This window comes from Miniopterus schreibersii, assembly GCF_964146895.1.
Source record: "Miniopterus schreibersii genome assembly, chromosome: 2".
NCBI lineage: Eukaryota > Metazoa > Chordata > Mammalia > Chiroptera > Miniopteridae > Miniopterus > Miniopterus schreibersii.
In genome coordinates, this window is record NC_138102.1 from 142,166,338 (window position 1) to 142,194,314 (window position 27,977).

Below are 27,977 nucleotides of genomic sequence, written 5' to 3' on the forward strand. Positions count from 1 at the left end.
CTTCAATAAAAGGAAAGAGTTTTGATTAATTTAACAAAAGGACAACTTCCATTTTAATTATAAACTCTTTATTATTTGGCATGTACATATATAAAGTATATATATTTAAACTGAGTATTTTATACAAACTCTAGGAAAGTATTCCAAATGAAAAATTATGATTATAAAGTAAAACAATCAAGATACATCAAGGATGCATGTGACTCAGTGCCAAATTTACAGTCAATCACATATCTACAATGTCACAGTCTTTTTATTCCCCCAAAAGTGTCCACATAAGAACTCAAAAGTGGGCAATAACTTGCCCAAAGAATAAATTACTTTCTTTATATAGAACATGGAAAGGAACATGATGAAAAATAAAGATTCTTCAGAATATTTTTATGGAGTTGCTAGTAAGACAACAGAACCTAAGGTGACAAGGACCTGTCCAGGTAAAATATTTATATTAAATATGCCTTTATTCCTTGTCTGGTTGAGGTGATTTGTCAGCCACGTTTTGTAGAAGAAAGGTGCACAATAGACACCAGGAAAATTTTCTCGACCACAGCCATATCCGTAACTGGTAATTCCCATTAAAAAAAATTGTTTATGTTCTGGTAAGTAGCACATTAATGGTCCACCACTATCACCCTATTAAAAAAGTCCCAAAATAATGTTAGTTACTTCTAGTAGTCTTTATATAATAGTAAAGCTGGAATAAATTAATCACATAAAACATACATTTCTATGAATATACATTTTCAATATACCTCTGAGTAACTAAGATCAATAGATTTTCAGTTTTATATTCCAACTCAAACAGGAATTCAGTTACATTCACTCTGGCCTGGTATTTAGAGGAACCATATAGCTGGTGGATAAACTTACCATCAGTGTAGTTTTGACCCAAAATACTACAAATCACATTGTTTGAATTTTTTAAGTACAATTACTCAGGAGAAATATAATTTAGGATATGTACAAAATATTGTAAACACTGTCTACTGGAATACTTCTGTTGCTTAATGCCATTTGTGAAAGGTATAACTCTAAGATATATGAAGGAGTCTTTTAGGTGCATGTGGCGTGCTAGCAAGAGGAGAGGAGTAAACTGAATCTTGCAAGAAATGGCATCTTTCTAAGTGTTCACATCGGGTGGTGCCTGATATTAGGAATAAATGGTTAATCCTCTCTGTAGTATTATAAATAACAAATCTCCCCCATAATATACACAGGACTGTCAGTGTACCAACAGAGACACTATCACTAAGGATGTTAATCTCTCCAAACAACAAGGATGCTGAGCTAACTGTTTCAGTGCCTAAAAGTTAAAGGCTGTTTCTAAAATGTTTTCAAATTCTCTATATATGGTAGGCACTGAATAATTATTTTTTGACAATGAGAGTGTTTCTCTTATGAATGCAGTTCAACTAGATTGGATTCTTTGTTATTTTACTCAGCAAGGTTTTTTAAAGAAAATGACATGGGAAGGATAGACCCTGGATGTCTAGAAATTGGAATGAGCAGGAAAGGTCCGAGCGTGGGGCACCGCTCAGCAGCGAAGTCCTGGTGGATCTGGAAGCAGTGAAGCAAAGAGCAATAAGGACAGAGTCAAAACAAAAAGCAGATAAATCGAGCTTCATAAAAAGTCAAAAACTTTTGTGCTACAAATGAAAATATCAAGAAAGTGAAAAAACAGTCCACAGAATGGGAGAAAATTGTATCCATGATATATAAAGAATACTTATGATTCAATTATAAAAAGGAAAAAAGTCAACTTAAAAATGGACGAAGGATCTGGATAGACATTTCTCCAGAGAAGATATACAAATGGCTAATAGGCACATGCAGAGATGTTCAACGTGATTAGTCGTTAGGGCGATGCAAATGAAAAGCACAGTGAGATGCCACTTCATGCAAGGATGGCTATAATCAAGAAGACAGACAGTAAGTGCTGACCAGGATGTGGAGAAATGGGAACCCTTATCCATTACTGCTGAGAATGTAAAATGGTGCAGCCACTTTGGAATACAGTCTGGCAATTCTTCAAAATGTTAAACATGGACTCAGCAATTCTACACCTAGGTGAAATTTCCAAGAGAAATAAAAACATACCTTCACATAATAACATATACAGAAACATTTATAGCAACATTATTCATAATAGCCAAAAAGTGGAAATAGCTCAAATGTCCATCAACTAATGAATGGATAAATAAAATGTGGCCTATTCATACAATGGTACATTATTTGGCAATATAACGAATAAAGTATTAATACATGTCATAATGTAGATGAGCATTGAAGACATTATGTTAAGTGAAAAAAGTCAGTCACAAAAGACTACATATTAAATGATACCATTCATATGAAATTTCCAGAATAGGCAAATCTATAAAGATCAGTGGTTGCCTAAGGCTGGGGGTGGGTGGGAGGAGAATGGGGAGTGACTCTAATGAATAGAGGTTTCTTTTTGTGTTGACAAATGTGTTCTAAAATTAGATTATGGTGATGATGCACTACTCTGTAAATATATTAAAAACCCATTGAGCTGTATACTTTAAATGGGTGAATTGTGTATATGTAGATTATATCTCAATAAAGGCGGTAATGGGGGGAAAAAGGAAGAAAGATTCAGTGCAAATCAGGAAAGCAAGAAGATTCGTATTGTTGTATAGTTAAAAACGAGAAAAAATAATTTAGTACTTTTTTAAAATAAATTTTTTAAAAATATTTTTTGAGAGAGAGGAAGGGAGGGAGAAACACTGATGAGCTGCCTTCTGCACATCCCCTGCCAGGGATTGAGCCCTCAACCAAGTGTCCTGACCGGAAACTGAACCTGCAAACCCTCGGTGCCTGGGGGGAACACCCAACCAAGCCGCAAGCCACACTGGCCAGGGCAAGAATTTAGTACTTTTAGACTTGATAACTAAGACATTACCAGCCCTGGCTGGGTAGCTCAGTTGGTTAGAGCATCATCCTGATAAGCCAAGGCTTTGGATTTAATCCCCGGTCAGGGCACGTGCAAGAATCAACCAATGGCCCAGCCAGGTGTGGCTCAGCGGTTGAACTTCGACCTAGGATCCAGGAGATCGGGGTTCGATTCCCGGTCAGGGCACATGCCCAGGTTGCGGGCTGCAGCCGATCAATGACTCTCTCATCACTGATGTTTCTCTCTCTCTCTCTCCCTCTTCCTTTCTCTCTGAAATCAATAAAGATATATTTAACAACAACAACAAAGAATCAACCAATGAATGCATAAATAAGTGGAACAACAAATCGATGTTTCTCTCTCTCTCCCCCCCCCTCACAAATTAATTTTTAAAAATTGTTGTTTTTTTTTAAAAAGGACATCACCGGAAAGTGATCAAAGGCCTTGTTCAAGTTCCCTCTGGCTCTAGAAAATATTTCTAAGAAAAATTATTTGGTCTTACCCTGCAAGTATCAAAAATTCCATCTTCATCACCTGCACAAAACGAAGTTATAGGAATAATATTCCCATAACTCTTATCAGAACTGCAAACGCTTCGAGAAATATAATGCACTTGTGCTTCCTGTAACACACTTGTAGCATTACCTATTAACAAAAAAATATCAATAAATTATTTTGGAGAGCAGGCATTTTGACAGTAATATAAAATGTTCATGTTGAAGAGGTTTTCTTTCCAAAGTGACTGATTCAACAATTATGTAAAATGGTATCAATAAATGTATGTATGTATACCTAGGAAGATTGTGGAAGGACATTCACAAAAATGTTAATGACAGTTATGTCTAGATAGTGGGAATTTCAGGTTATTTTTACTGTCTTTGCTCTCGTATACTCTTGAAGGTCTCACAATAGGATCTACCAATTTTACAAAACAAAGCTATTGTCAAGGACTAAAAAGGTAAAGCCTGAGGTCAATCTTTCTTATGTTGTAAGTTTTGAAAATTTTTATTTAATTTTATAATGATGCTAAGTCTTGAAGGATGGTGCACAGGAAAATAAAACAGATTTTAATTTATGTACTCCCCTAAGTTCTCTGCTCATTCCTGAACATAAAGTGTTTCTTTGCTACACAAAAAATACGAAAATGCAAGACAGCACTTCAGGAACCATTAAAGGACAGATTACGGTAAGATTTGTCCATAGAAAAGCTGCTGTAACAGCAGCATCCAGTCCTATCAGCCTGCCTCAGAGTTGCAGTTGTCATATGTGGTAGCTGAATGTTTTGTGTGCCCCACATACTTCTCTAGTTTTTCTGGTAATAGACATTTGTTCCCTTGACTGCAAGTCGGCAGATGACCCAACTGTTTCATTCACAGAATTCCATTCTCCCGGTGACACTGACTGGTCTAGACCTGACTATATTTGGTATAAGTGCAACCAATTGGAATACTTCTCCAGCATTTTTGAACCGGGGCTGCCAGAGAAGAACTTCTCACCCTAGTCACATGACTGTTTAGCTATAAATCCAAAGCACCCTGATGTCACAGTTTCAGCCTTTTGTGGGTAGGCAGCCTGAGAAACTAGTCAACATACAGAGAGAATAGGACTAGAAAATAGAAATAAAATATATCCCAAAGCATTCAGATTCCTGGATCGAGGCTTCCTGGAGGTCAGCCACATTTCTGCCATTTATTTTAAAATAAGTAATTTCCAGGAATACAGCTGCATATAAAAGAATATATGTGGCATGTAAGTTATAAAATTTAATAATGAAATGAACACCTGGGAACCTACCACCCAATTTATGAACCTGGTGCAGTGATATTAAAAAAACCCAGAGATTTCAAAGTGAATAGAAGAGTGAGCACAGAAACAGATGTCTGGGTTTTCTCTTCTGTTCCACTGGTCATTTAGAATTTCCTTGCATCGAGGTAACACTGACTAATTACTACAGCTTCGGAATAAACCTTGATTTCTGGAGGGCAACTCCTCCAACATATTTCTCTGCCATACTATTGCCTTGGCTATTCTTGGGTTTTTATTTATTTATTTATTTTTAATATATCTTTATTGATTTCAGAGAGAGGAAAGGAGAAGGAAAGAGAGAGACAGAAACATCAATGATGAAAGAGTCATTGATCGAGCCCACAACCCGGGCATGTGCCCTGACAGGAATCGAATCCCGATCGCCTGGATCCCAGGTCGAAGCTCAGCCACTGAGCCATGCCCGGCCGGGCTCTTGGGTTTTTTAGAACTTTTTAATTGTCTCAAACTTATATTAGAGCTTATCATCTTTATGATACTCAGCCTTATTAAAGTATAAAGTACACCATTCCATTTACTTAGGTATTTGTAAATGTCTTTTAAAAATGTTTTAGGGTTTTTATCCATAAAAGGCCTGCAATCTTTTGTTAGATTTGTTTATAGCTAACTAATCATTTTGCTTTTATTGTAAATGTTAATGTCTGTTCACTTTTCCAACACTTTTTTATGAAAAATTTTAAACATAAAGCAAAGATGAAAGAATTTCTCAGTGAGCAGCCATATGTTCACCTCCTAGTTTCTTTAATCTACAGTTGTTTTTGCAACTTTTTATTTAGATATAAAAATTTCAAAATTATAGAAAAGTAGCAGGAATAGTACAAAGGACTGTCAAAGACCTTTTACTGAGATTCACCAGTTGTTTTCTTTTTGTCACATGTGCAGTATTATTTGCACTCCGTGTGTTTATAATTTTTTTCTGAAACACTTGAGAGTGAATGGCAGACATTGTTTTCCTATACTTTTAAATACTGAGTATGCATTTGTTAAGAAAAAGGACATTCTCTTACTAACCATAGTACTTTTATCAAGATCAGGAAATTTAACACTGGTACAATACTATATTATTCCATTCATATTTAATCTCTGTGTATTTTTGGATTTCCCAGCTATCTTTCTGTTATTGGTTTATAGTTTAATGTTACTGTTTATAGTTTAATTCCAACCACTGATCCATTCTTGTTTATTCTGGACATTTTATCATATAAGTGGAATTTTATAATATGTAGGGGTTGTGTCTGTCTTATTTCACTTAGCATAATGTTTTAGCATGTATTGGTACTTCATTTCTTTTTATGGCTGGATAATATTCCATCGTATGAATATACCACAATTTGTTTACTCTTCGGTTGATGGACATTTACATGTTTTTATTTTTTTGCTACTATGAAATAGTGTTGCTGTGAACAGCTGAGTATGGGTTTTTGTGTGAACATATGTTTTCATTTCTCTTGGATATATTCCTAGGTGTGAAATTGCGGATTTGTATGGTAACTGTATGTTTAAATTTTTGAGGAACTGCCAAACTGTATTCCAAAGCAGCTGTATCATTTTATATTCCCACTAGCAATGTATGAGGGTTCCAATTTCTTTACATCTTTGTCAACACTTGTTACTGCCTAATTTTTTTTTATTATAGCCATCGTTGTGGGTGTGAGATGTTAACTTTTAAAATTACATTTTCTAACCACTGATAGTGTGCAGAAATGAAATAAATTGTTATATTGATTTTGTATCTGGCCCCTTTACTAGATTATCTTAATTTCAATGTTGGATTCTTTTTAAATGTATAGTCCCATCCTCTGTAAATATTTTTTTTAGTACCTTTCTAAGTCCTATGTCTTTTGCATTTTTTTCTACTGTTACTGCACTTGCTAGAACCTCTACTACAGTACAGAATAAAAGTGGCGATGATGGGGGAAATCATTCCAGATTTTAAGGGAAATGTTTTTCTATAATAATGATGTTGCTGAAGTTTGGAGGTAGATAACCTTAATCAGGTTAAGGAAGTTCCCTTCTATGTCTAAATTGTTATGAGTTTTTAATAGTGCTTCTTCTACACCTACTGAGATAATCATGTTTTTTAATCCTTTTATCAGTTAATATGCTGAATTACATTAAGGGACTTCTAATATTAAACCAACCTTAAATTCCTTAGATAAACTCAACTTGGTTATGTTGAATTCTATTCTTTTTCAAAATTTTGATAAAATTTAAAAAAATTTATTTTTCTTTATTGTTGAGAGTATTACAAGTGTCTCTTTTTCCCCCATTGATCCCCTACACGCTGTACCCCTACCCCCAGGCTTTCACCCTACTATTGTCTGTGTCCATCAGGTCAAGCTGTCATGCATATATGCATATAAATTTTTATGTTAATCTCCCCCCCACACTCCCACCTTTCCTCTGAGATCCCTCAGTCTGTTCCATGCTTCTGTGTCTCTGTATCTATTTTGTTCATCGGTTTATTTTGTTTATTAGATTCCACATATGAGTAAGATCATGTGATGTTTGTCTTTCTCTGACTGGCTTATTTTGCTTAGCGTAATACTCTCCAGGTCCCACCACGCTGTCTCAAAGTGTAAGAGATCCTTCATTTTTACAGTTGCATATATTCCATTGTGTAAATGTCCAAGAAGATGCTTGATATTATTTCAATCTTCTTGAACTTGCAGAGACTTGTTTTGTGTCCCAACATGTCTATCTTTGAGAATGTCCCATGTGCACTTGAGGAGAATGCCTATTCTGCAGCTTTGGAGTGGAATGTTCTGTAAATGTCAGTTAAATCCATCTGATCTAGTGTGTCATTTAGAGTCATTGTTTCCTTGCTGATTTTTTGTCTGGAAGATCTATCCTGTAAAGTCAGTGGGGTGTTAAAGTCCCCTACTATGTCTGTATTGCTGTCAATCTCTCCTTTAAAGTCCTCCAGAAGTTTTTTGGGTTTTTTTACACCCCCCACCCCCTCGAGTCTTTTGTTCTGAGGTGGGTCACTTATAGACAGCATATATTTGGGTCTTGTTTTCTTATCCATTCAGCTACCCTCTGTCTTTTGATTGGGACATTTATATTTTAGGTTATTATTGATACGTACTTATCTATTGCCATTTTATTTCTTTATGCCTATGTTTCTCATTCTATTTCAACCTCTTATTACAGCAGTCCCTTCAACATTTCTTGCAATGGTGATTTGGTGGTGATAAATTCCTTTAGCCTTTCTTTGTTTGGAAAGCTCTTTATTTCACCATCTATTTTGAATGATATCCTTGCTAGATAGAGTATTCTTGGTTTCAGATCCTTGTTTTGCATTATCTTGAATACTTCATGCCATTCCCTTCTGGCCTGTAGAGTTTCTGATGAGAAATTAGTTGTCAGCCTTATGGGAGCGCCTTTGCAGGTAACAGCTTGCTTTTCTCTTGCTGCCTTTAAGATTCTCTCTTTGTCTTGAATTTTTGGCATTTTAATTATGATGTGTCTGGGTGTGGGCCTCTTTAGGTTCTTCTTGCTTGGGACTCTCTTTGCCTCCTGAAATTGTGTGACTTTTTTCTTCACCAGGTTAGGGAAGTTTTCTGCCATTATTTCTTCAAGCAGATTCTTTAACCCTTTCTTACTTTTGACCTCTTCTGGCACTCCTATGATGAGAATATTGTTACATTTCATGTTGTCCTGTAGGACCCTTAAACTGATGTCCTGTTTTTTAATTGTTTTTTCTTTTTGGTTCTCTGATTGATTTTTTTCTACCCTGTCTTCTATTCGCTGATCTGATCTTCAGCTTCCCCTAATCCATTGAATATTGCCTTACCTTTATTCTCTTCATTTGTTCTCTCTACCACTCTCATTAAGTGTATATTTCACTTTCTCATTCTATGCTACTTATACTTAACTTTGTGTGTGTTTTTTTCTCTATGCTACAGTCTAGTAAGTTTCTTCAGATGTGTCTTCTGGCTCACAAATTCTCTCTTCATCTGAGTCTGATTAAAACTTAATTCACTCGGAGTTCTAAACTTTAGCAATTACATTTTTCATTCTGAGAGTGATTTTGGGCAGCAAATCTGTATTAGTGGTATTTGTAGCTGCATATTTTTTGGGAAATATTCTACCTTTCCCCTTCCATTAAGCATTTTTTCCTAGCAACCTTGGGGGTGAGGGTAGGGGCTGAGGATGCTTGGTAATATATGGTTCATTTTTTAAGAAAAAACTTCTTATTTTGAAATAATTATAGTTGTAGTAAGTTGAAAAGGTAGTACAGTGAGGTTCAGTGTACTCTTTACCCAGTTTCCTGCAATGGTTACTATGTACCTGAAGTACAGTATCAAAACCAAGAAATTGACACTGGTCTGTGTGTGTGTGTGTGTGTGTGTGTGTGTAGTTTTATTGCATGCCACAATCAAGATACAGAATTATTCCATCATCACAAAGCTCTCCTTCATGCTACCTAACCTTATCCCCAGCAACCAGTAATCTGTCCTCCTCTATAATTTTGTCTTTTGAGAGTGTTATATAAATGGAATCATACAGTATATGACCTTTTGAAAATGGCTTCTTTTCACTCAGCATAATGCCCTTGTAATCCATCTTAGCACCTGCATACATCAAGAGTTAATTCCTTTTAACTCTTAAAAGTAGAATTGCATGTTAAGTATATGATAATTAACTTGGGGAGTTTTCAACTTTAGCAACTACATTTTTAATTTTTAAAAAGATTCTATTTGGTTCTCTTAAATCTGCCTAGTCATTTTATTTTTATTTATTTTTTTAATCCTCACCTGAGGTTATTTTTTCCATTGTTTTTCAGAGAGAGTGGAAGGGGAGACAGACAGAGAGAGAGAAAGACATGGATGTAAGAGAGACACATCCATTGGTTGCCTCCTGCATACATTCGGACTGGGGCTGGGGATTGAGCCTGGATTGAGCCTGCAACTGAGGTATGTGCCCTTGGCTGGAATCAAACCCAGGACCCCTCAGTCTGAGGGCCAAAACTCTAACCACTGAGCAAAACTGGCTAGGGCATGCCTAGTCATTTTAAATAGTCTATTTAGATACAGTTTGTTTAATCATTCACCTTTTGAAAGACATTTAGTTTTTAGATACTACAAATAAAAGCATTTATGAACATTTGTGAACAAGTGTTTGTGTGGACATATGTTTTCATTTCTCAAGGATAAATCCCTAGGAGTGTGATTGCTTAGTCATAAGGTAAGTATGTGTTCACAAATATGTTTTTAAGAAACTGTATCTCTCTTATTTGGTGCAAAAACATTTAGGATTACTATGTCTCCTTGGTAGATTTACGCTTGTATCACTGTTATGTTCCCCATTGTTCCTGGTTTGCTTTTATCTACTTTATCTGATATTAATGTAGCCATTCCTATGTTCTTTTCTTTTTTTGTTTGTATTTTCTAAAGTTTTATTTTTTTATTAATTTTTTTTTTTTTCCAAATACACTTGACAATCAATATTATATTAATTTCAGATGGATAGCATAGTGGCTAGACATTTATATGTCTTACGAAGTAATCTTCCCATAGGTCTAATACCCACCCGACTAATACACAGTTATTACAATATTATTGACTATATTCCCTATGCTGTACTTTGCATCACCATGACTACTTTGTAACCACCAATTTGTACTACTTAATCCCTTCACCTTTTTCACTCGACCTCCAAACCACCCTCCCAAGTGTCAACCTTCGGTTTGTTCTCTGTATCTATAAATTTGTTTCTGTTTTGTTTATTGTGGTTTTTAGATTCCACATGTAGGTGAAATTATGTGGTATTCATCTTTCTCTGCCTGACTTATTTCACTTAGCATAATACCCTCTAGGTCCATCCATGTGGTCACAAATTGTGTGATTTTATTCTATATATGGCTGCGTATTATCCCATTGCATATATGTACCACATCTTCTTTACCCATTCGCTTTTCTCAATGGGCATTTAGTTTGCTTCCATATCTTGCCTATTGTAATTCATGCTATAATGAACATTGGGGTGCATTATAATTTTGAATTATGTTTTGGATTTCTTTGGATGAGTACCCAAAAGTGGAGTTGCTGGGCCATATTTTAGTTCTATTTTTAATTTTTTTGAGGAAATTTCATACGGTTTTCCATGGTGCCTGCATCAATTTGCAATCCTACCAACAGTGCTCTAAGGTTACCTTTTTTCCACATCCTTGCCAAAACTTGTTGTTTGTTGATTTATTGATGATAACCATTCTGACAGGTGTGAGGTGATATCTGATTTTAATTAGCATTTTCCTGATGATTACTGACACTGAAAATCTTTTCATGTCTATTGGCCATCTGTATGTCCTCTTTGGAGAAATGTCTATTCAGGTTCTCTGCCCATTTTTAAATCAGACTGTTTGCCTTTTTGGTGTTAAGTTGTATGAATCCCTTATATATTTTGGAAATTAACCTCTTATAGGATATACCATTGATGAGTATCTTCTCCCATTCAGTAGGTTGTCTTTTTGTTTTGTTGATGATTTCCTTTGCTGTGTAAAACCTTTTTAGCTTGATGTAGTCCCATTTTTTCATTTCCCTTGCCCAAGACATATCCAAAAAATATTACTAAGAGCAAAGTCAGCATTTACTGCCTATGTTTTTTCTTAGGAGTTTTATCGCTTTGGGTCTTACATTTAAGTATTTATTCCATTTTGAGTTTATTATTGGATATGATGTAAGAAAGTGGTCTAGTTTCTTTTTTTGCATGTGTCTGTCCAGTTTGCCCAAACAACTTATTGACGAGACCATCTTTATCCCATTGTATATTCTTGCCTCCTTTATCATAGCTTAATTGACCACATAGCCATGTATTTATTTGCCTATATGCATGGGCTCTCTATTCTGTTCCACTGATTTATGTGTCTGTTTTTATGCCAGTACCATGCTGTTTTGATTACTATAGTCTTATATTATAGTTTGATATGAGGTAGCATGATACTTCCAACTTTGTTTTTCTGTCTCTAGATTGTTTTGGTTATTCTGGGCCTTTTGTGGTTCCATATTAATTTTAAGATTATTTATTCTAGTTCTGTGAAAAGTGCCATTGATATTTGATAGAGATTGCATTGAATCTGTAGATTTCTTTGGGTAGTGTGGACATTTTAAATATGTTAATTCTTCTTCTTCATGAACATAGTACATGCTTCCATTTATTTGTATCTTCTCAATTTCTTTCTTCAATGTCTTATAATTTTCTGAGTATAGGTCTTTTACATCCCTGATTAAATTTATTCCTAGGTATTTTATTTTTTTGATGCAACTGCTTTCTTAATTTTACTTTCCGGTAGTTTGTTATTGGTGTATAAAAACGCAACCAATTTCTGATTATTTTGTACCCTGCTACTTTACTGAATTCATTTATCAGTTTTTGGTGGAACCTTAGGGTTTTCTATGTATACTATCATGTCATCTGCAAATGATGACAGTTTAACTTCTTTCTTTCCAATTTAGATGCCTTTTCTTTTTCTTGTCTAATTGCTGTAGCTAGGACTTCCAATACTATGTTTAATTGAAGTGGTAAAAATGTATATCCTTTTCTTGTTCCTCATTATGATGTTAGCTGTGGTTTTGTTATATGTGTCTTTATTATGTTGAGGTATAGTCCCTCTATTCCCACTTGGCTGAGAGTTTTTATCATAAATGGATGCTGAATTTTGTCAAATGCCTTTTCTGCATCTATTGATATTATCATATGATTTTTATCTTTCATTTTGTTTATGTGGTGTATCATGTTAGAGGTTTGTGGATACTGAACCAACCTTGCATTCCAAGAATAAATCCCACTTGATCATGGTGAATGATCTTTTTAATGTATTGCTGAATTAAGTTTGCTAATATTTTGTTGAGGATTTTGGTATCTATGTTCATCATGGATATTGACATATTCTCTCTTTTCTTAGTTTATCTGGTTTTGGAATCAGAGTAATGCTGGCCTCATAAAATAAGTTTGGGAGACTTCCTTCCTCTTCAATTTTTTTGGAATAAATTAAGAAGGATAGGTGTTAATTCTTCTGGGAATGTTCGTTAACCTGTGAAGCCATCTGGTCCAGAACTTTTGTTTGTTGGGAGGTTTTTTTAAAATTACTGATTCAATTTTGTTAGTCATTATGGGTCTGTTCAGATTTTGTTTCTTCCTAATTCAATCTTTGAAGGTTGTATGTTCCTAGGATTCTCTATTTCTTCCAAGTTGTCCAACTTGTTGGCATATACTTGTTCATAGTATTTCCTTATAATTATTTGTATTTCTGTGGTGTCAATTGTCGATCTCCTCTTTCATTTCCGTATTTATTTATTTGGGTCCCTTCTTCTTCCTCCTCCTCCTCCTCCTTTTTCTTCTTCGATGAGTCTGGTTAAAGGTTTATCAATTTTGTTTATCTTTTCAAGGAACCTGCTCTTGATTTCATTGATCTTTTCTATTTTTTTTTTAGACTATTCCTTTTATTTCCACTCTGATCTCTCTCTCTCTCTCTCTTTTTTAAGTGTATTTTTTATCGATTTCAGAGAGAGGAAGGGAGAGGGAGAGATAGAAACATCAATGATGAGAGTCATTGATCGGCTGCCTCCTGCATGCCCTCCACTGGGGATTGAGCCCACAACCCTGGCCTGTGCCCTGACCGGGAATCAAACTTCAGTCTCCTGGATCCTAGGTCGATGCTCAACCACTGAGCCATATTAGTAGGGCCCACTCTGATCTTTATTATTTCCTTACTTCTACTCATTTTGGGGTTTGTTTGTTCTTCTTTTGTAGTTCCTTTAGGTGTAAGGTTAAATTATTTATTTAAGATTTTTAAATTTATTTCATGAGGTATGCCTGTCTTGCTATGAATTTCTCTCTTAGAACTGCTTTTGCTATGTCCCATAGATTTAGGGTCATTGTGTTTTTGTTTTTATTTTCATTTGTCTCAAGGTTTTTGTTTTTTGTTTTTTCTTCCTTGATTTTGTTGTTAACCCATTCATAGTTCAGCAGTACACTATTTAGCTTCCAAGTTTTGTGTTTTAGTTTTCTCTTATAATTGATTTTTAGTTTCATACCATTATAATTGGAGAATATGTTTGACGTGATTTCTTAAAATTATTGAGACTTGTTTTGTGGGCTAATACATGGGTCTATTCTGTAAAATGTTCCATGTATCATTTAAAAGATGTATATTCTTCCATTCTAAAAATATCAATTAAATCCATCTGGTTTAATTTGTCATTTAAGGCCACTTCTCCTTATTGATTTTTTTGGTCTGGATGACCTATCCATTGATGTTAATGGGGAATTAAAGTCCCCTGATATTATCATCTTTTGTCGATCTCTGTCAATATTTGCTTTATATATTTAGGTGTTTCTATGTTTAATGGGTAATTGTTTACAAGGGTTATATTCTCTTGTTGGATTGATCCCTTTATCATTATGAAATGTACTTCTTGGTCTCTTGTTATAGCTTTTGTTTTAAAGTCTGTTTTGTCTGACATAATTATTGCTACCCCAGCTTTTTGTTTATTGATTTCCATTTGCAGAAATATCTTTTCCCTTCCCTTTATTCTCTACGTCTTTCTACCTGAAGTGCACCTGCTGTAGGCAGCATATGTATGGGTCTTGTTTCCTGATTTATTCGGCCAACTTATGTCTTTTTATTGGATCATTTAATCCATTTACATTTAAAGTAATTATTGATAGGTATGTAGTTACTGCTATTTTATTATTTATATTTTTTATCTTTTCTTTTTCAAGTCCCTTTAATATTTCTTGTAATACTAGTTTGGTGATGAACTTCTTTAGCTTTTTATTGTCTGGGAAGCTCTTTATCTTTCCTTTGATCCTAAGTGGTAGCCTTGCTGGGTAATCTTGTTTGTAGGTCCTTGATTTTCATCACTGAATATTTCATGCCAGTCCCCTGTTGCCTGCAAAGTTTCTGTTGCAATATCAGCTGACAGTCTAATGGGAACTCCCTTGTAGGAAACTAACTGCTTTTCTCTTGCACCTTTTAAGACTTTCTTTTTGTCTTTAACCTTTGGCATTTTAATTATGGCATGTTTTGGTGTGCACCTCTTTGGATTCATCCTGTTTCAGGCTGTGCATGTCCTGGACTTGTATGTTTATTTTCTTCACTAGATTAGGGAAGTTTTCAGTCATTATTTCTTCAAATGGATTTTTCAATGCCTTACTCTCCCCTCTCCTTCTGGTACCCTTATGATGCAAATGTTATTGTTGATGTTGTCCCAGGGGTCTCATAAACTATTTTTTTTTTTTTTTTTTTTTTGCTGTTCTGATTGGATGTTTCCATTAACTTGACTTGCAAATTGCTGATTCAAACTTCTGCTTCATTTAATTTGCTGTTGATTCCCTCTAGTGTATTTTTCATTTCAGTTATTGTATTCTTAATTTCTGTTTTGTTTTTTTTAATCCTTACCAAGGATATTTTTTCCATTCCTTTTCAGAGAGAGTGAAAGGGGGAGAGAGGGAGAGAGATAGAAACATCGATGTGAGAGAGACACGTCAATTGGTTGCCTCCCTCACATGCCCCAACTGGGCTCAGGGATCAAGCCTGCAACTGAGGTACATGCCCTTGACTGGAACTGAAACTGGGGCCCTTCAGTCTGTGGGCTGGTGCTCTAACCACTGAGCAAAACCAGGCAGGGGTATTTATTTAATATTTTAAAATATGTTTTTATTGATTTTAGAGAGAAAGGAAGGGAGATGGAGAGATAGAAGCATTGATTAGAGAGAAACATGGATTGGCTGCCTCCTGGACCCCCTACTGGAGATTGAGCCCACAACCTGGGCATGTGCCCTGACTGGGAATGGAACCAGTGACCTCTTGGTGCATGAGATGCTGCTCAACCAGCTGAGCCACACTGGCTGGGCTGCCTCACTTATTTTGGTTGTTACGTATGAAGGTCCACCTTTATCTGGGTGATTCAAAATCATGATTCTCCTGTGCTGCCAGCAGATGGGCTTACACCCAAAATAAGACTAGCTTCTTGCGTACTAATTTTCTGTTCAAATCCTCCTTTACAGTAGGGTGAAAGACTAAGAGTTGAAATCTTTGCAGTTTCTGTGATTACTTGTTCTAGAAGTATCCAGATCTGAAATACATAGCCACATGCAAATGCAAAAGCTGCAACACCTAGCCCTACAGCTATAAAGCTTCTTGTCAGGCCCTGTTTGATCTCTGTCTGGTTGTTTGGTTGAGGGTGGTGAGTACTCAGCATAGCATAGGCTCTCCCTGGCAGGGGGGTGGACAATGCCATCAAGTGCAGCCATGGCAATGCGGCAAGGGAAATGCATCTTCTACAAGCTAGCTGCAGGGACAAACTATCCCTCCCGATTCTTAACCACCACACCATGGGTATAGGATCTGCCCATTCTGTATCTCTGTCCCTCCTACCATGGCTTCTTCTTTATATCCTTGTTAAAGCACCTCTGTTCAGCTAGTCTTCAGGTGGTTCTCAAGGGTGGCTGTTCTATAATTCAGTTGTAATTTTGATGTGATTGGGGGAGGAGGAAAGCATAGTGTTTACCTACTCCGTCATCTTAATCAAAAGTTCATTCCGGCTTTGTTTTGATTAAAGTTGCCATGGTGTAGTGTTTTCCATTCTTTTGCTTTGAGCATACCTCTATAACATTTGAAGTATGTATGAACTACATACTAGATCGTGAGTCTGACTCAGTCTTAGAACATAGCCCTAGAGCTCAAACTTTATGGAAGTCTCCCGATACACACTTCAGCAGGCTTTGTTTTTCAACCCTCTCAAGACCCATCAAACCACAGAAATCATATTCATGAAAATGTGTGACATTGTGAGAGATGATACAAAATAGTAGAAACAAATGAGTTTTGAGGCAGGCTGACCTGGGCTTGGAATTTTAACTCCTTACTTAGTTCACTGTGTAACTTTGGGCAATGTATTGTATTAACCTCTTCTTTTTTGGAGTTTTGTGCATTTAACAAATTCAGGCCATAAAACATTTGTAATTTAGATTCCTTAGGTATCCTATATGCATGTACCCCAAGGAAACAGGATGTAATACCTCACAAGAAATGTTTTTCTGTTATCTTCTTTATAAAATCCTTAGTTATCTTCTCCTTTTTATATTAGGATTATTTCTAAAGAGATCATCAGCAAGAGACTCTTCTTTTGCATGTTAATTTTGCACCTCCATTTCTCTGTGGAATCCTTCCTCCTCCAGGAAATGTGACCATTCAGAATTTCTTGAAATTCTTTAGTCAACTACAATAATTTTCACTGGGTACATTTCTGGAGGCAGAGTTACCGACCACCAGTGATCTAAATTCAGTCAGTAACATCTTCTTTGGAAGCGTCTCACCGCCATCCTGAAGCCTATTATCGTTAGATGATTCTTTTTTGGTTGACCATAGTAATTCTTTCTTGAGATCACATTTCTTCCTAATTTCATTTTCTTGAGATATTTTGTTACTTTCTGGTATTGTTTCATCATCAAGAGCCATTTGTTTCTATATCCAACCTTGGCCTTTTTCTAACATGACATCTTTCTCTTGTTTTTGAACTTTTACTTCAGTTTTAAACTCTGGTTTCTGTTCTTGAATAATTGTTCCAATACTTCATTTTCTATGGCCAAATCATAATTGTTCCAATACTTCATTTTCTATGGGCAAATCAGCAGTTTTCCTTTTTTCTGATCTTGGTTTTTCTGTAGAAAGAGATTTATTGGCAGAATTTTTCACAGTGGATTTTGAATCTGTATCCGTAAATAAGTTACCTGGTTCCCCACCCCTACCCCAGCCTCATTCTGAAATAGATGCTGCTCCTTATTTTTCCATATTGAAGGTGTAGCAAGTTGTGTTTATTCTATATGAGAACAAAACATTTTCATTCTTGCTGATTTAGTTGAGGAAATTTCTTTTTTTAAAAACATCTTTATTTATTTCAGAGAGAGGAAGGAAGAGAGAGAGAGAGAAACATCAATGATGAGAGAGTTGTCATTGATTGGTGGCCTCCTGCATGCTCTCGACTGGGGATTGAGCCCACAACCTGAGCATGTGCCCCAACTGGGAGTTGAACCGTGATCTCCTGGATCCTAGGTCAACGTTCAACCACTGAGCCACGCCTGGCTGGGCAGATGAGGAAATTTCTTCTTTTTCTTCATCCCTTTTCCTTTTCTTGGTGGACAGCTGGAAGTATTTTCTGACAGAGTTGGTCAGCGGCTGCTGGGAAGCCCCATCTATCTCTATTTACATCTGGAGCTTAGTTGGTAAAAGCTGATAGTTTGGGATTTTCATCCTAACCAGAGTATTTAATATTACATTATTATTATCAGAGCTTATTTTGGGGGGTTCCTTCACAGTGGATGTTTCTTGTGAAGGCATTCTGGATTTTTGTTCCATTCTGAAGATTATTTCTTTTGGCCTTTCACTCAAATCCACATGTGTCTGTTTTCTCTGACTCTGTGTTGGCTACATATGTTGTAGTGTTCACTGGGGCACTTGGCATGAGCTTCTCTTTGACTGACAAGCCTTGGGAAAGGCTTGGCCCTGGACTCGTCATCCTGAATCCTACGCAGTAATTCTGTGTAGTCATGAAACTAACTGCCAATACAATTTCTGCTTCAGGAATAGGTCTAAGACCCTGCCTTTGCAGCATATCCGTAATAGAATAAATCCATTTTTTTCTGAGTCAGAAAATAAGGTCTAGGAATTGTTATTCCTATATCAACAACACATTTTTCAGGAGCTGAAAATAAACTATCATCATCTTCATTTTCTTCTGTTATCAACCTCTAATCTCCTCCTCCAAAAACAACTGCTGAACTCATGCTGCTTGGCATTCAGAAATACAAATGTCTTCCCTTTGAAGATCTGTTTTCTTTCCTGTTGTCCTGACAGATCAATATTTTTACTTTCAATAGCTGGTTCATCAATAGCTAGGTAAAAACTTTCAATTTGTGGAAGCTGTTTCTTAGACGGAAGTGCTTTAAGAAATTCAGTAAAATATTCTGGCTTTATAATTGGACATCCACGAATGAGTGCTCGTATTGTTTTAACCGTCACTTGAACTGATATCATGACAAGGTGTGTGTCCTGCTGTTTACAGTAAGCCTCCATGTGGCAGTGTGGCTTGATTTAAAGTGGTTTTCCCAGAGACATCTAAACAAGAGCATGCAACCAAAGGCACATACTCTACTCTCAATTTACTTGCAAACAATCCAAAAGTAACTCTAACCCATCTTCAAAGTTTGTGAAAGGATATTCTGCATTTTTTCCTCATTAACAAAGGTACCATGCTTAGAATTATCTTTATTGTCAATATAAGGATTTCATCTGTTTGACTCAGGTTGGTTACAGAAAAGTTGGCAGTCAACAGCATGACTTTGACTGACTGATCATTTTCAATGAGAATGCCAGTTTTTCCTTCCAACAACGTACTCAACGCCCATCAAAAGTCTGTATGGTTCTTGGCTGGGCTACCTGGGGGAGCAGCTTCCACATGGGTCTAGTCCTCAGTGTCAGGGCGACCTGCAGCTATGCAACCACAACTAACAGACGTGCGGGGCAGCGGTGTGTTGGGACTGTGGGCTCCTAGACATATGAGTTCTCCATATTAACCTCTTTAAACCTCAGTTTATTCATCCAGGTTATGGTATTTCTCATAGTATTGTTAGGGGTGTTAAATGAGGAACGCATTAAAATGCTTGTCCTGCATAAATGGTAGTTGCCCCTATCATTGCTGTTCTAATAGTTTAAGATTCAATAATTGCCAATGGCCATTCAGCTAGTACATGGCAGGGCTGAGATTCAGATTGATGTTTGTGATTCTACAGCCAGTGCTCTTTTCTCTACACCATATTGCTTTATCTTCCTTAGAAAGTGTTAACAGAGGGGGGAAAATAATCCACACATCTTTCATACACTTATATCTAACCTATCTAAACAATCCACAAATACTGAAATGGCTCGGTTCTGTAAGGAATAGAAAAAAAAGTCTCAGCACTTGATCTCATATATTGCTAACTAGACTTTCACTATCTCAAGAGCAGTTTGTACTTAATGTAGTACTTAAATATTCAGGCTTTAAAATAAAAAAGACCTAGATCTGAGTCCCAGCTACTCAACTTCTAAGATCCACAATTCCTGATATGTTAAAAGGGAATAACAACATTAACTCCCTAATAGGAATATTGGGAGGATAAGATAAAATAAAGTAATATATTTAGAACAGGGCCTGAAACATGGTTAATGCTCCCAAAAAGTAGCTGTTGTTATTACCAAAGTCAGAGACTGTTTTCTACATTTTAATGTCTCCCATTAGTTCAGCCAATCAACAATTAGTGACCTTTTGTGTACTAAAGAAAATACATGACAATCAACTTGTTTGATACTAAACAGGGCATTAAATTAAAAAGGACACTAAGTTGATTCCTTATATCCAGAAGCTTATTATTTAAGATAATCTGTCACATAGCTGGCACCGTAACCTATGAGTCTCAAATGGATCTAAGAAGCACTTAGATCCATCATTCTGTCTGAGAATGTCAAAAGGTTCAAGTATTTTGGCATGTATAACCAGAGAAATTCTCTATTTCAGCTTTGGAAGAAAATTTTCTCTCTCCCACAAGGAAGAAAAAAAATAAAGACAAGAAAAACAGGCATTTCCTTTTCACTGGTTTGTTAAGACCTATCGTTCAAACTCATAATGCAGAGATAAAGAAATATATAAAAGGGTTCACCCTCTCCAATAACCAGAAAAAAACTGTATCAATAAAATTCAGACTAGAATTACCTTCTTCTCCTGTTCTTCCCCAGCCACCTATAAAACACAATGTGTTTCGATCCAGGTTTTGGAAAACATCAAAAGGTAGACAAATAGGCTGAACATAGTTATTATACCTCACTGCTTGTTTTAAATGAAAAAGTGCAATATCATTTACATAATTTTCCAAATTGAACTCCGGGTGGATGATGATTGCTTTAACTTTTATAATCTTCTTGTGTCTCCCGGCTAAATTGTTAGTTCCAATCACAGCTCTCCACTCTAAAGGATTGCTGAAAGAAAGTAAATGTTCTTATTATAAACATGTTTATTTAAGTAAATATTCTTAAATCTCCCACTAGTTTTTCTCATGTTAATTAACAACAACAAAACTTTATCCTACTTTTATGTGACATAAAGTCCTATCAAATAAAAACCTAAATATCAAGATGTAGGAAAAGAGAAAAAGACCTATGGAACAGAAAGTCGAAAAACAGATGCAAAGAATTTATATGACTAAGGCAGCAGCACTTCTTACTAGGGTACAGAGCATGACTGAGTAAATGATATTGGGATAACTATCTAACTAACTAGTTTGAAAAGTGAAGTAAATCTCTGAAAAACACTAAACAACAAAATAAACTCAAAATGGATTAAATATTTAAGCACAAATATTTTAAATAAAACTCCCTATCTTTTAGAGATAAAGTGATATGTCTGAGATTTGCTTCAAAATAACTGGAGGGAGGAGTTGAGGATAAAGATGAAACAAGATCAGGCATGAAGCTGGGAGCTCACTAAACTATTCTCTCTACTTGTGTAAACTTTTAAAATTTTAGAAGGAAACATTTGGATATTAAATTAGTGTGAGAATTATAAAAATTAAATCAGAAAGGATATATAGGTGAATATATAACATTGACATGAGAAAGGACTTTATAAAGCATACCACTAAATATAAAAATAAGAAGCAACTAATGGATCTTGATAGTCTTTAAAAAAATGAAAAGCAAGCTAAAACTCCCAAACCAAACCAAAAGATGTTCTGTAGGTCAAAAGTCAACAATTAAAGCCCAAGCATTTTATAGTTGTTACACCTGTAATTGGATTGGGAAGGAAGGACTTTTACTTTTTACATGGTTGTTTACAAATGCTGAAATTCCTTTTCTCCATTCAAATTGGCAAAGTTTATGTATGAGGGTGTGTGTGCGAGCACATACATGTGAGTGCTCATATTTGATGATAATGCTCAGTACAGATGGGAGTCAGAGGAATAAAGGCTCTCTTATTCATTGTGGAAACTATAAATAGATGAGTAGTTTGGTAGCATGTTTCAAAAGCCTGTAAAAGTTGCATTGTATTTGACCCTGCAGTTGTATTTTCTAGAATCTATCGCAAGGAAATAGGAGATGTTTAGCTCTCTTAAAAGTGGACTGGGCAAACTCTAAAAAGTTTGTAAAAAATGTTTCAAGTCCTAGTTTTATTTTGTTTTCAAAATATCACTACTTTAATGCTCTGGCCAGCGTCGCTCAGTGGTTAGAGCGTCGGCCTATGCACCAAAGGGTCGTGGGTTCAATTCCCAGTCAAGGGCACATACCTGGGTTGCAGGTTTGATCCCTGGCCCTGGTCGGGGATGTCAGGAGGCAACTAATCGATGTCTCTCTCTCACATCGATGTTTCTCTTTCTCTCTCTTCCCTCCTTCTCCTCTCCCTTCCATTCTCTCCAAAAATCAATGGAAAAAGTATCCTCAGATGAGAATTAACAAAAAACACACAAAACAAACAAACAAACAGTGTCAAGACAATTCAATGGAGGAATGAACAGGCTTTTCAACAAATTGTGCTGAGAAAATTGGAAACCTATGTGCAAAAGAATAAAGTTGGACCCTTACCTTACACCATATGTAAAAATTAACTCAAAATAGGTAATGGCCTAAATATAAGAGTAAAATTATATAAAAACTCTTAGAAGAAAACACAGGGGAAAACCTTCATGATGTTGGATTTGGCAATGATTTCTTGGATATGACACCGAAAGCACAGGAACAAAAGAAAAAAATAGGTAAATTGGACTTCATCAAAATTAAAAACTTGTAAACAAAACATATGAACAAACAAAACAAAACAGAAACAGAATCACAGATACAGGAAATAAACTGGTGGTTACCAGAGTGGGGAGAGGTTGGGGGTGCAGGTGAAATAGGTGAAGGGAATTAAGAAGTACAAACTTCCTGTTATAAAACAAATAAGTCATGGGGATATAATGTACAAGATAAGAATATAGTCAGTAATATTATAATAACTTTGGTGACAGATGATAACCAGACTTATCATGGGGTTCATTTCTTAATATACATATAAAGTCACTATAATGTACATCTGAAACTATTTAATAGAATATTGTGTATCAATTATAAATAACTTTTAGAACTTTTGTGCATCAAAGGACACTACTAAGAGAGTGAAAAGGTAACCACAGAATAGGAGAAAATATCTGCAAAACATATATTTGATAAGGGATTAATAGCCAGAATATATAAAACACTCCTACAACATAACCAAGAAAGACCCCCTCAAACAGCCCAATTTAAAAGTGGGCAAAGGACTTGAAAAGACATTTCTCCAAAGAAGATATAAAATGGCCAGTAAGCACATGAAAATACGTTTAACATCACTAGCTATTAGAGAAATGCAAAGCAAAACCACAATGAGACAACACACTCATTAGAGCAGTTATAGCAGTAGTATAGGTGAAAGCAGTGCAAATGATGAGCTAAGGAAGAGGAGACTGATATTCTCAATTGACTTCTAATCAGCGGGAGTATTAGGGGACAGAAGAAACAAATTTAAGAGCTACTATACAGAGAGTCAGCTCACTGTTGGTAATGCTGTTATCTGAGAGGGAGAGAAGGAACAGGATTAGAAGAAAGATTTAAAAATTCATTTTTGGCAGCTAATGAACAAACAAGAAAAACAAACAAAAATTCATAGACACAGGCCACAGTATGGTGGTTACCAAAGGGAAGGGGGGTGGAGGGGTAGTAAAGGGTAAAGGGGGTCAAATATATGGTGACCAGAGTACCTGACTTTGGGTGGTGGGCACAAAGTGTGATACAGATGATGTATCATGGAACTGTACACTTGAAACCTCTATAATTTTATTAATCAATGTCGCCCTGATAAATTTAATAAAAAATGAAAATTTTTTCACTTTTGGACTTGTTGAGAATGTGACTCCAATATACATGTATAGTGGGCAGTTGGAAATACGACTCGGCTGGAGAGACTTGGGAGTTGCCAGTACATGGTGATGGCCGAAACAGGAGCAGATGAGATCTCTAGGAAAGAGTACAGATGATAAAGCCAGAGGACAAAGGTGGAACTCCAGGAAAATATTGCCACTTAAAAGGTGACAAAGGCTCATCAAGGAAGCAGAGAAAAGGGGGGGAAAGGTAGAATGGTGTCTTAGAAATCGAGAAAAGAGTTATGAGAGCAACACTCAACTTTGTCAAATATTATAGAGATCAAATAGGATGGGGACTGAGAAGAAGTCATTGGATTTGGCATGGAGGTGGATTTTTAATGCCGTGTTTTGGCCACAGAAACCAGATTGCAAGTGGGATTTTATGAGTCAATGCAGATGAAGCAAAGGGAATCTCTCTTTCAAGGAGTCTAACAGTGAATGGAAGAACCAAAACAGGTAGGGTGTGTTTGTTTGCTTGTTTGTTTATAAATAACAGTGAAGCGACCCAAACAGGTTTGAAGGCTGTAGAGAGGAAACAAGAGGAAGAGATTGAAAAAATACTAAAGAGACAATGAGATATAATGAGACAGTATAGTTTTTGAGACCTGGGTTAAATCCGTGGGCTGCCACTTAACAGCAATGTGATCTTGGACAAGTTACCAAATCTCTCTGATCTTGGAGTCCGCAGGTGTAAAGTGGAGATAATAGTTGTCTCAGAGGATTAGTGGGAGGGCTTTTAAAATATGGAATTATATGTAACATCCTTAGACAGTACCTAATTTCAGAGCAGGTCTTTGATAAGTGGTTGTTAAAAGAAGGAATAAGAGATGAATGATGGTGCAAGGTTTAGGAAGTGACGGGACACAGGAATAGAAGGTGGCAGAGTTAGTTTTCTGAGACAGGAGGAAAATCCTAGAGAGTAGAGACTGGACCTCAGTGTTGTCGCTTTCTTAGAACCTAGTCCAGTGCCTAGTATATAACATATTCAGTAAATGTTTGTTGAGTAAAGGGGTAAAAACATCAGTAAGATTGAGTCTTTGGAACTGTTAAGCGGAATACGAACATTATCTTCAAATGGTTGGAAGAGGAATTAGGTTTAATATATATGGCTTCAGAAGGCAGAATGAAAACCAAGACACTTAGTTCAACATAAGGAAAAGCTTTGTAAGAATTAAAGCTGTTGAAAATTGAAATGAGAGTCTCCCACAGTAGCAGTTCATCATCACAGAGGCTGTTTCAGGTAGAGATCCATATGAGATAGTTATGGTTATGTGTGTGGGTTTTCATTCTGACAAACCCAGATTTGATCCCTGATTTTGTTGCTTTCCAGCTGTTGGAGCCATGGGCAAGGTACTTATGAATGCTCAGGTCTCAGGGTCTCTCTACAGCAAAGAGTAGTTGTAAAGATTAGTGGACATTATGTATGAAAAAATGCCTGGCTCAGTACATTGAAGCAATAATTATTTCAGACTAGAGAACCCTTTATTTCAATATTGTAAGAAGGATTTGTGTACAGGAAGAGGATTGAACTAGACATTTAAAATGGCTATTTGAACTCTAAGATTCTCTGATAGTATAACAAAGCTGTATCATTTGACCAAGGTCATACATCCAGTAGGTTTTGGAACCTTACTTAAAGCCACTGAACCACAAAGTGTCAGGAGGACTAGGATACAGACTTCCCCACCCCAAGCTCATTGTGCTCCCCACCATGTCAAAGGAACAGACCAGTAAAGGCACAATGTTAGGATTAGTAGGCATTAAGAGTCTTTCCAAGATTTTTCAACCCCTACCAAGCAGGCCTTCCCTCCCTCGGCTTAAGGTTTGAAAGCTGTAGAAAAGCAATTCTTAAAGACAGCATGTCAGAAAACAGTTGTCAAACACTCACACCTGAAAGAACAGAACTGATTCGTAACTCTGAAACTTTTTTCAACCCTTGGTTTATACCTTAGTATCTTCCCATTTTTCTAATCTCTGTTCCTTAAAGGCCAATTGAGAGAACTGCAATCCATGTTTTAAAAATAAAGTATACATAAAAACCCTACCCAATCAGGCCAGTTGCCCTCAATTGAATTTTGAAGTTGTTAGTTCCTCTTAAAGACTTTTCATTCTTCTCTAAGACAACTGTTCTCTTAAAAATTAATAAGTACCATGGTTTCCCAAAGGATTTATCTTATATATATATATATATATATATATATAATCCTCGCCCAAGGGTATGTTTTTATTGATTATAGAGAGGAAGGTGGAGAGAGAGAAACAGCAATTGGTTGCCTCCGGTATGACGCACCCCAATGTGGGAGTCGAACCCACAACCTTTTGGTGTAGGACGACACTCCAACCAACTGAGCCACCCGGCCAGGGCCAGATCTTCATATTAAATGTTCTATTCTCACTGCAGTAAATCCTATTTCTCCAAGATTGACATCATCCAGATTCAACAAAAATTATGTCTCCTATAAAGTAGGCCAAGTCCTATATTAGTACCAAGAATACAAAATAAAACATGTAGTCCTTGCCTTCAAATAACTCATGATCTAATGAGAAAGACAAATGCATGATTACAATATAATAATCTTAAAAGCTAAAAGAAAGTTTCATTATTTAAAACCAGGTCTCACAAACTCCAACCCACAAGCCAAATCTGGCCTGTCTCCTATTTTTGCACAGCTAATAAACAAAGAATGTTTGTTTTTTGTAGTTGTAAATGATTGGGAAAAACCCAAAATAACAAAATAATATTTTGTTCAAATATCTATGTTCATAATTAAAGTTTTATTGGATCACAGCATGCAAATTCAATTATGTATTGTCTATAACCACTTTGGTTCTATAGTTGCAGAGCTGAATAGTTGTGAAAGAGAGCATATGGTTTGCAAAGCCTAAAATATTTACAGAAAATGTTTGTTGACCCCTGACTTAAAGGATTCATTTCAAAAGATATTCAGTGTAGTACATTTAAGGCATAATGGGCCCTTGCGAACATGACTGAAGTCGAATGTTCCTCTACCACTTTAAAATATCCCCTATGAGAATAAAACAGGAGTTGTGCTGTGAATACATACCTAGTGTCCCTAGTGCAGTGGGCAGCTGTGAGGACCCAACTATCTTTCACTAAGCTTCCCCCACATACATGAGCAAGAACTTTTCCAGATTGAATCTGCAGGCTAACTATCCAGGGCCATGCGCCAATTTGAGCATTTGTGCCCCCTACAATCCGAGACCCTCTCAACATATCCACAAGCGGTCCTGTTCCACAATCTAAAAATAAAAATGATATATTACTTAGACTGAACACCCAATAATATGTATTACTTCCTAATCTTCACACATTAATACAATCTTTTAAATTCCTATTTTAACAACTGATAAAGCAAGCTGGGTACCTAAGGCAAGCCCATATTTTGAAGGAGAAAAAAAAAAGGAGAGTTAAGGTAAACATGCCTCGATTGATTACTTATAAATAGAAAGACATTACATCAGCACAATTCATTAATTTTAAAATTCTGTTGCCCAGAAGATAAAAACGAGATGTTTCTCTGGCCAGGTAGCACGCTCTTCCCTGTGTAAACAGGTGATCAAAGGGCCTGGAACTGGTGAATCGAGAGCTTACAAGTTCTATACTTGACATTTAACGTGCTAGGGTAATTTTTCCCAACTGTGGTATGAAAAGGCCACCTAGTAGTCCTAAGTGAACTCTGAGTCCCAATGAATTATTAATCTGGGAAGCGGGCAAGCCGAGCCCCACCCTGCTTCGCGGCGCACCCAGAGCCGCCCGACGCAAACGGGCGCCATGTTCGCCGCCGCCGCCGCCACGGGCGTCGCTGCCGCGGTCCTGCTGAGGTCTGTACATTGTTTACTTAAAGGCACGTGGAACACGGGAAAGGAGGGACCGAAAGCAAACGCTGTCGAAGTGGGGAAAAGGCAAGGGAGGCTGCGGCCCGCGGAAAGGAATGAACAGATACTGCCCTTTGCGTGCGTCCCTCCCTTCTCCGGGGCGTCGGGCCCCCGCTGCCGCCTGAGCTGCCCGCGCAGGGCCTCGGGCCCCCCGGGACCAGCCTCCTGCTCCCAAGAAGGGCGGCGCCTGCCCTCCTCCGAGAGCGAGAAGCGTCCCGGGAACAAGAGGGAGCTCCCCGCAAGCAGCAGCGCGGCGCTCAGGAGCCCGGGCCCCATCGTGGGACGCCGGCTGGGCAAGATGGCGCAGGCCGCTCCGCCGGCCGGGCCACGCGGTGACAGGTGGGGGAGGCGCCTACGGTGGGCGCGAGGGACC

The 27,977-nt window shown here is 36.8% G+C and overlaps 1 protein-coding gene and 1 pseudogene across 2 annotated transcripts; both read right to left on the reverse strand.

Annotated features, from left to right (window-relative positions):
• Positions 1 to 381: 381 nt before the first annotated feature.
• On the reverse strand, positions 382 to 27,880 carry TMPRSS12 (transmembrane serine protease 12; the record flags this gene model as incomplete). Its single annotated transcript, XM_081127782.1, has 5 exons — positions 382 to 633; positions 3,417 to 3,559; positions 20,494 to 20,756; positions 26,773 to 26,997; positions 27,456 to 27,880. The coding sequence occupies 5 exons, from the start codon at positions 27,878 to 27,880 to the stop codon at positions 382 to 384; spliced, it is 1,308 nt and encodes a 435-aa protein (XP_080983908.1).
• LOC308553586 (nibrin pseudogene) lies at positions 16,962 to 19,202 on the reverse strand (annotated as a pseudogene). The gene is made up of 2 exons: positions 17,767 to 19,202; positions 16,962 to 17,490 (listed from the first exon to the last, which is right to left on the reverse strand). The product of its transcript is annotated as a nibrin pseudogene (transcript).
• Positions 27,881 to 27,977: the final 97 nt, after the last annotated feature.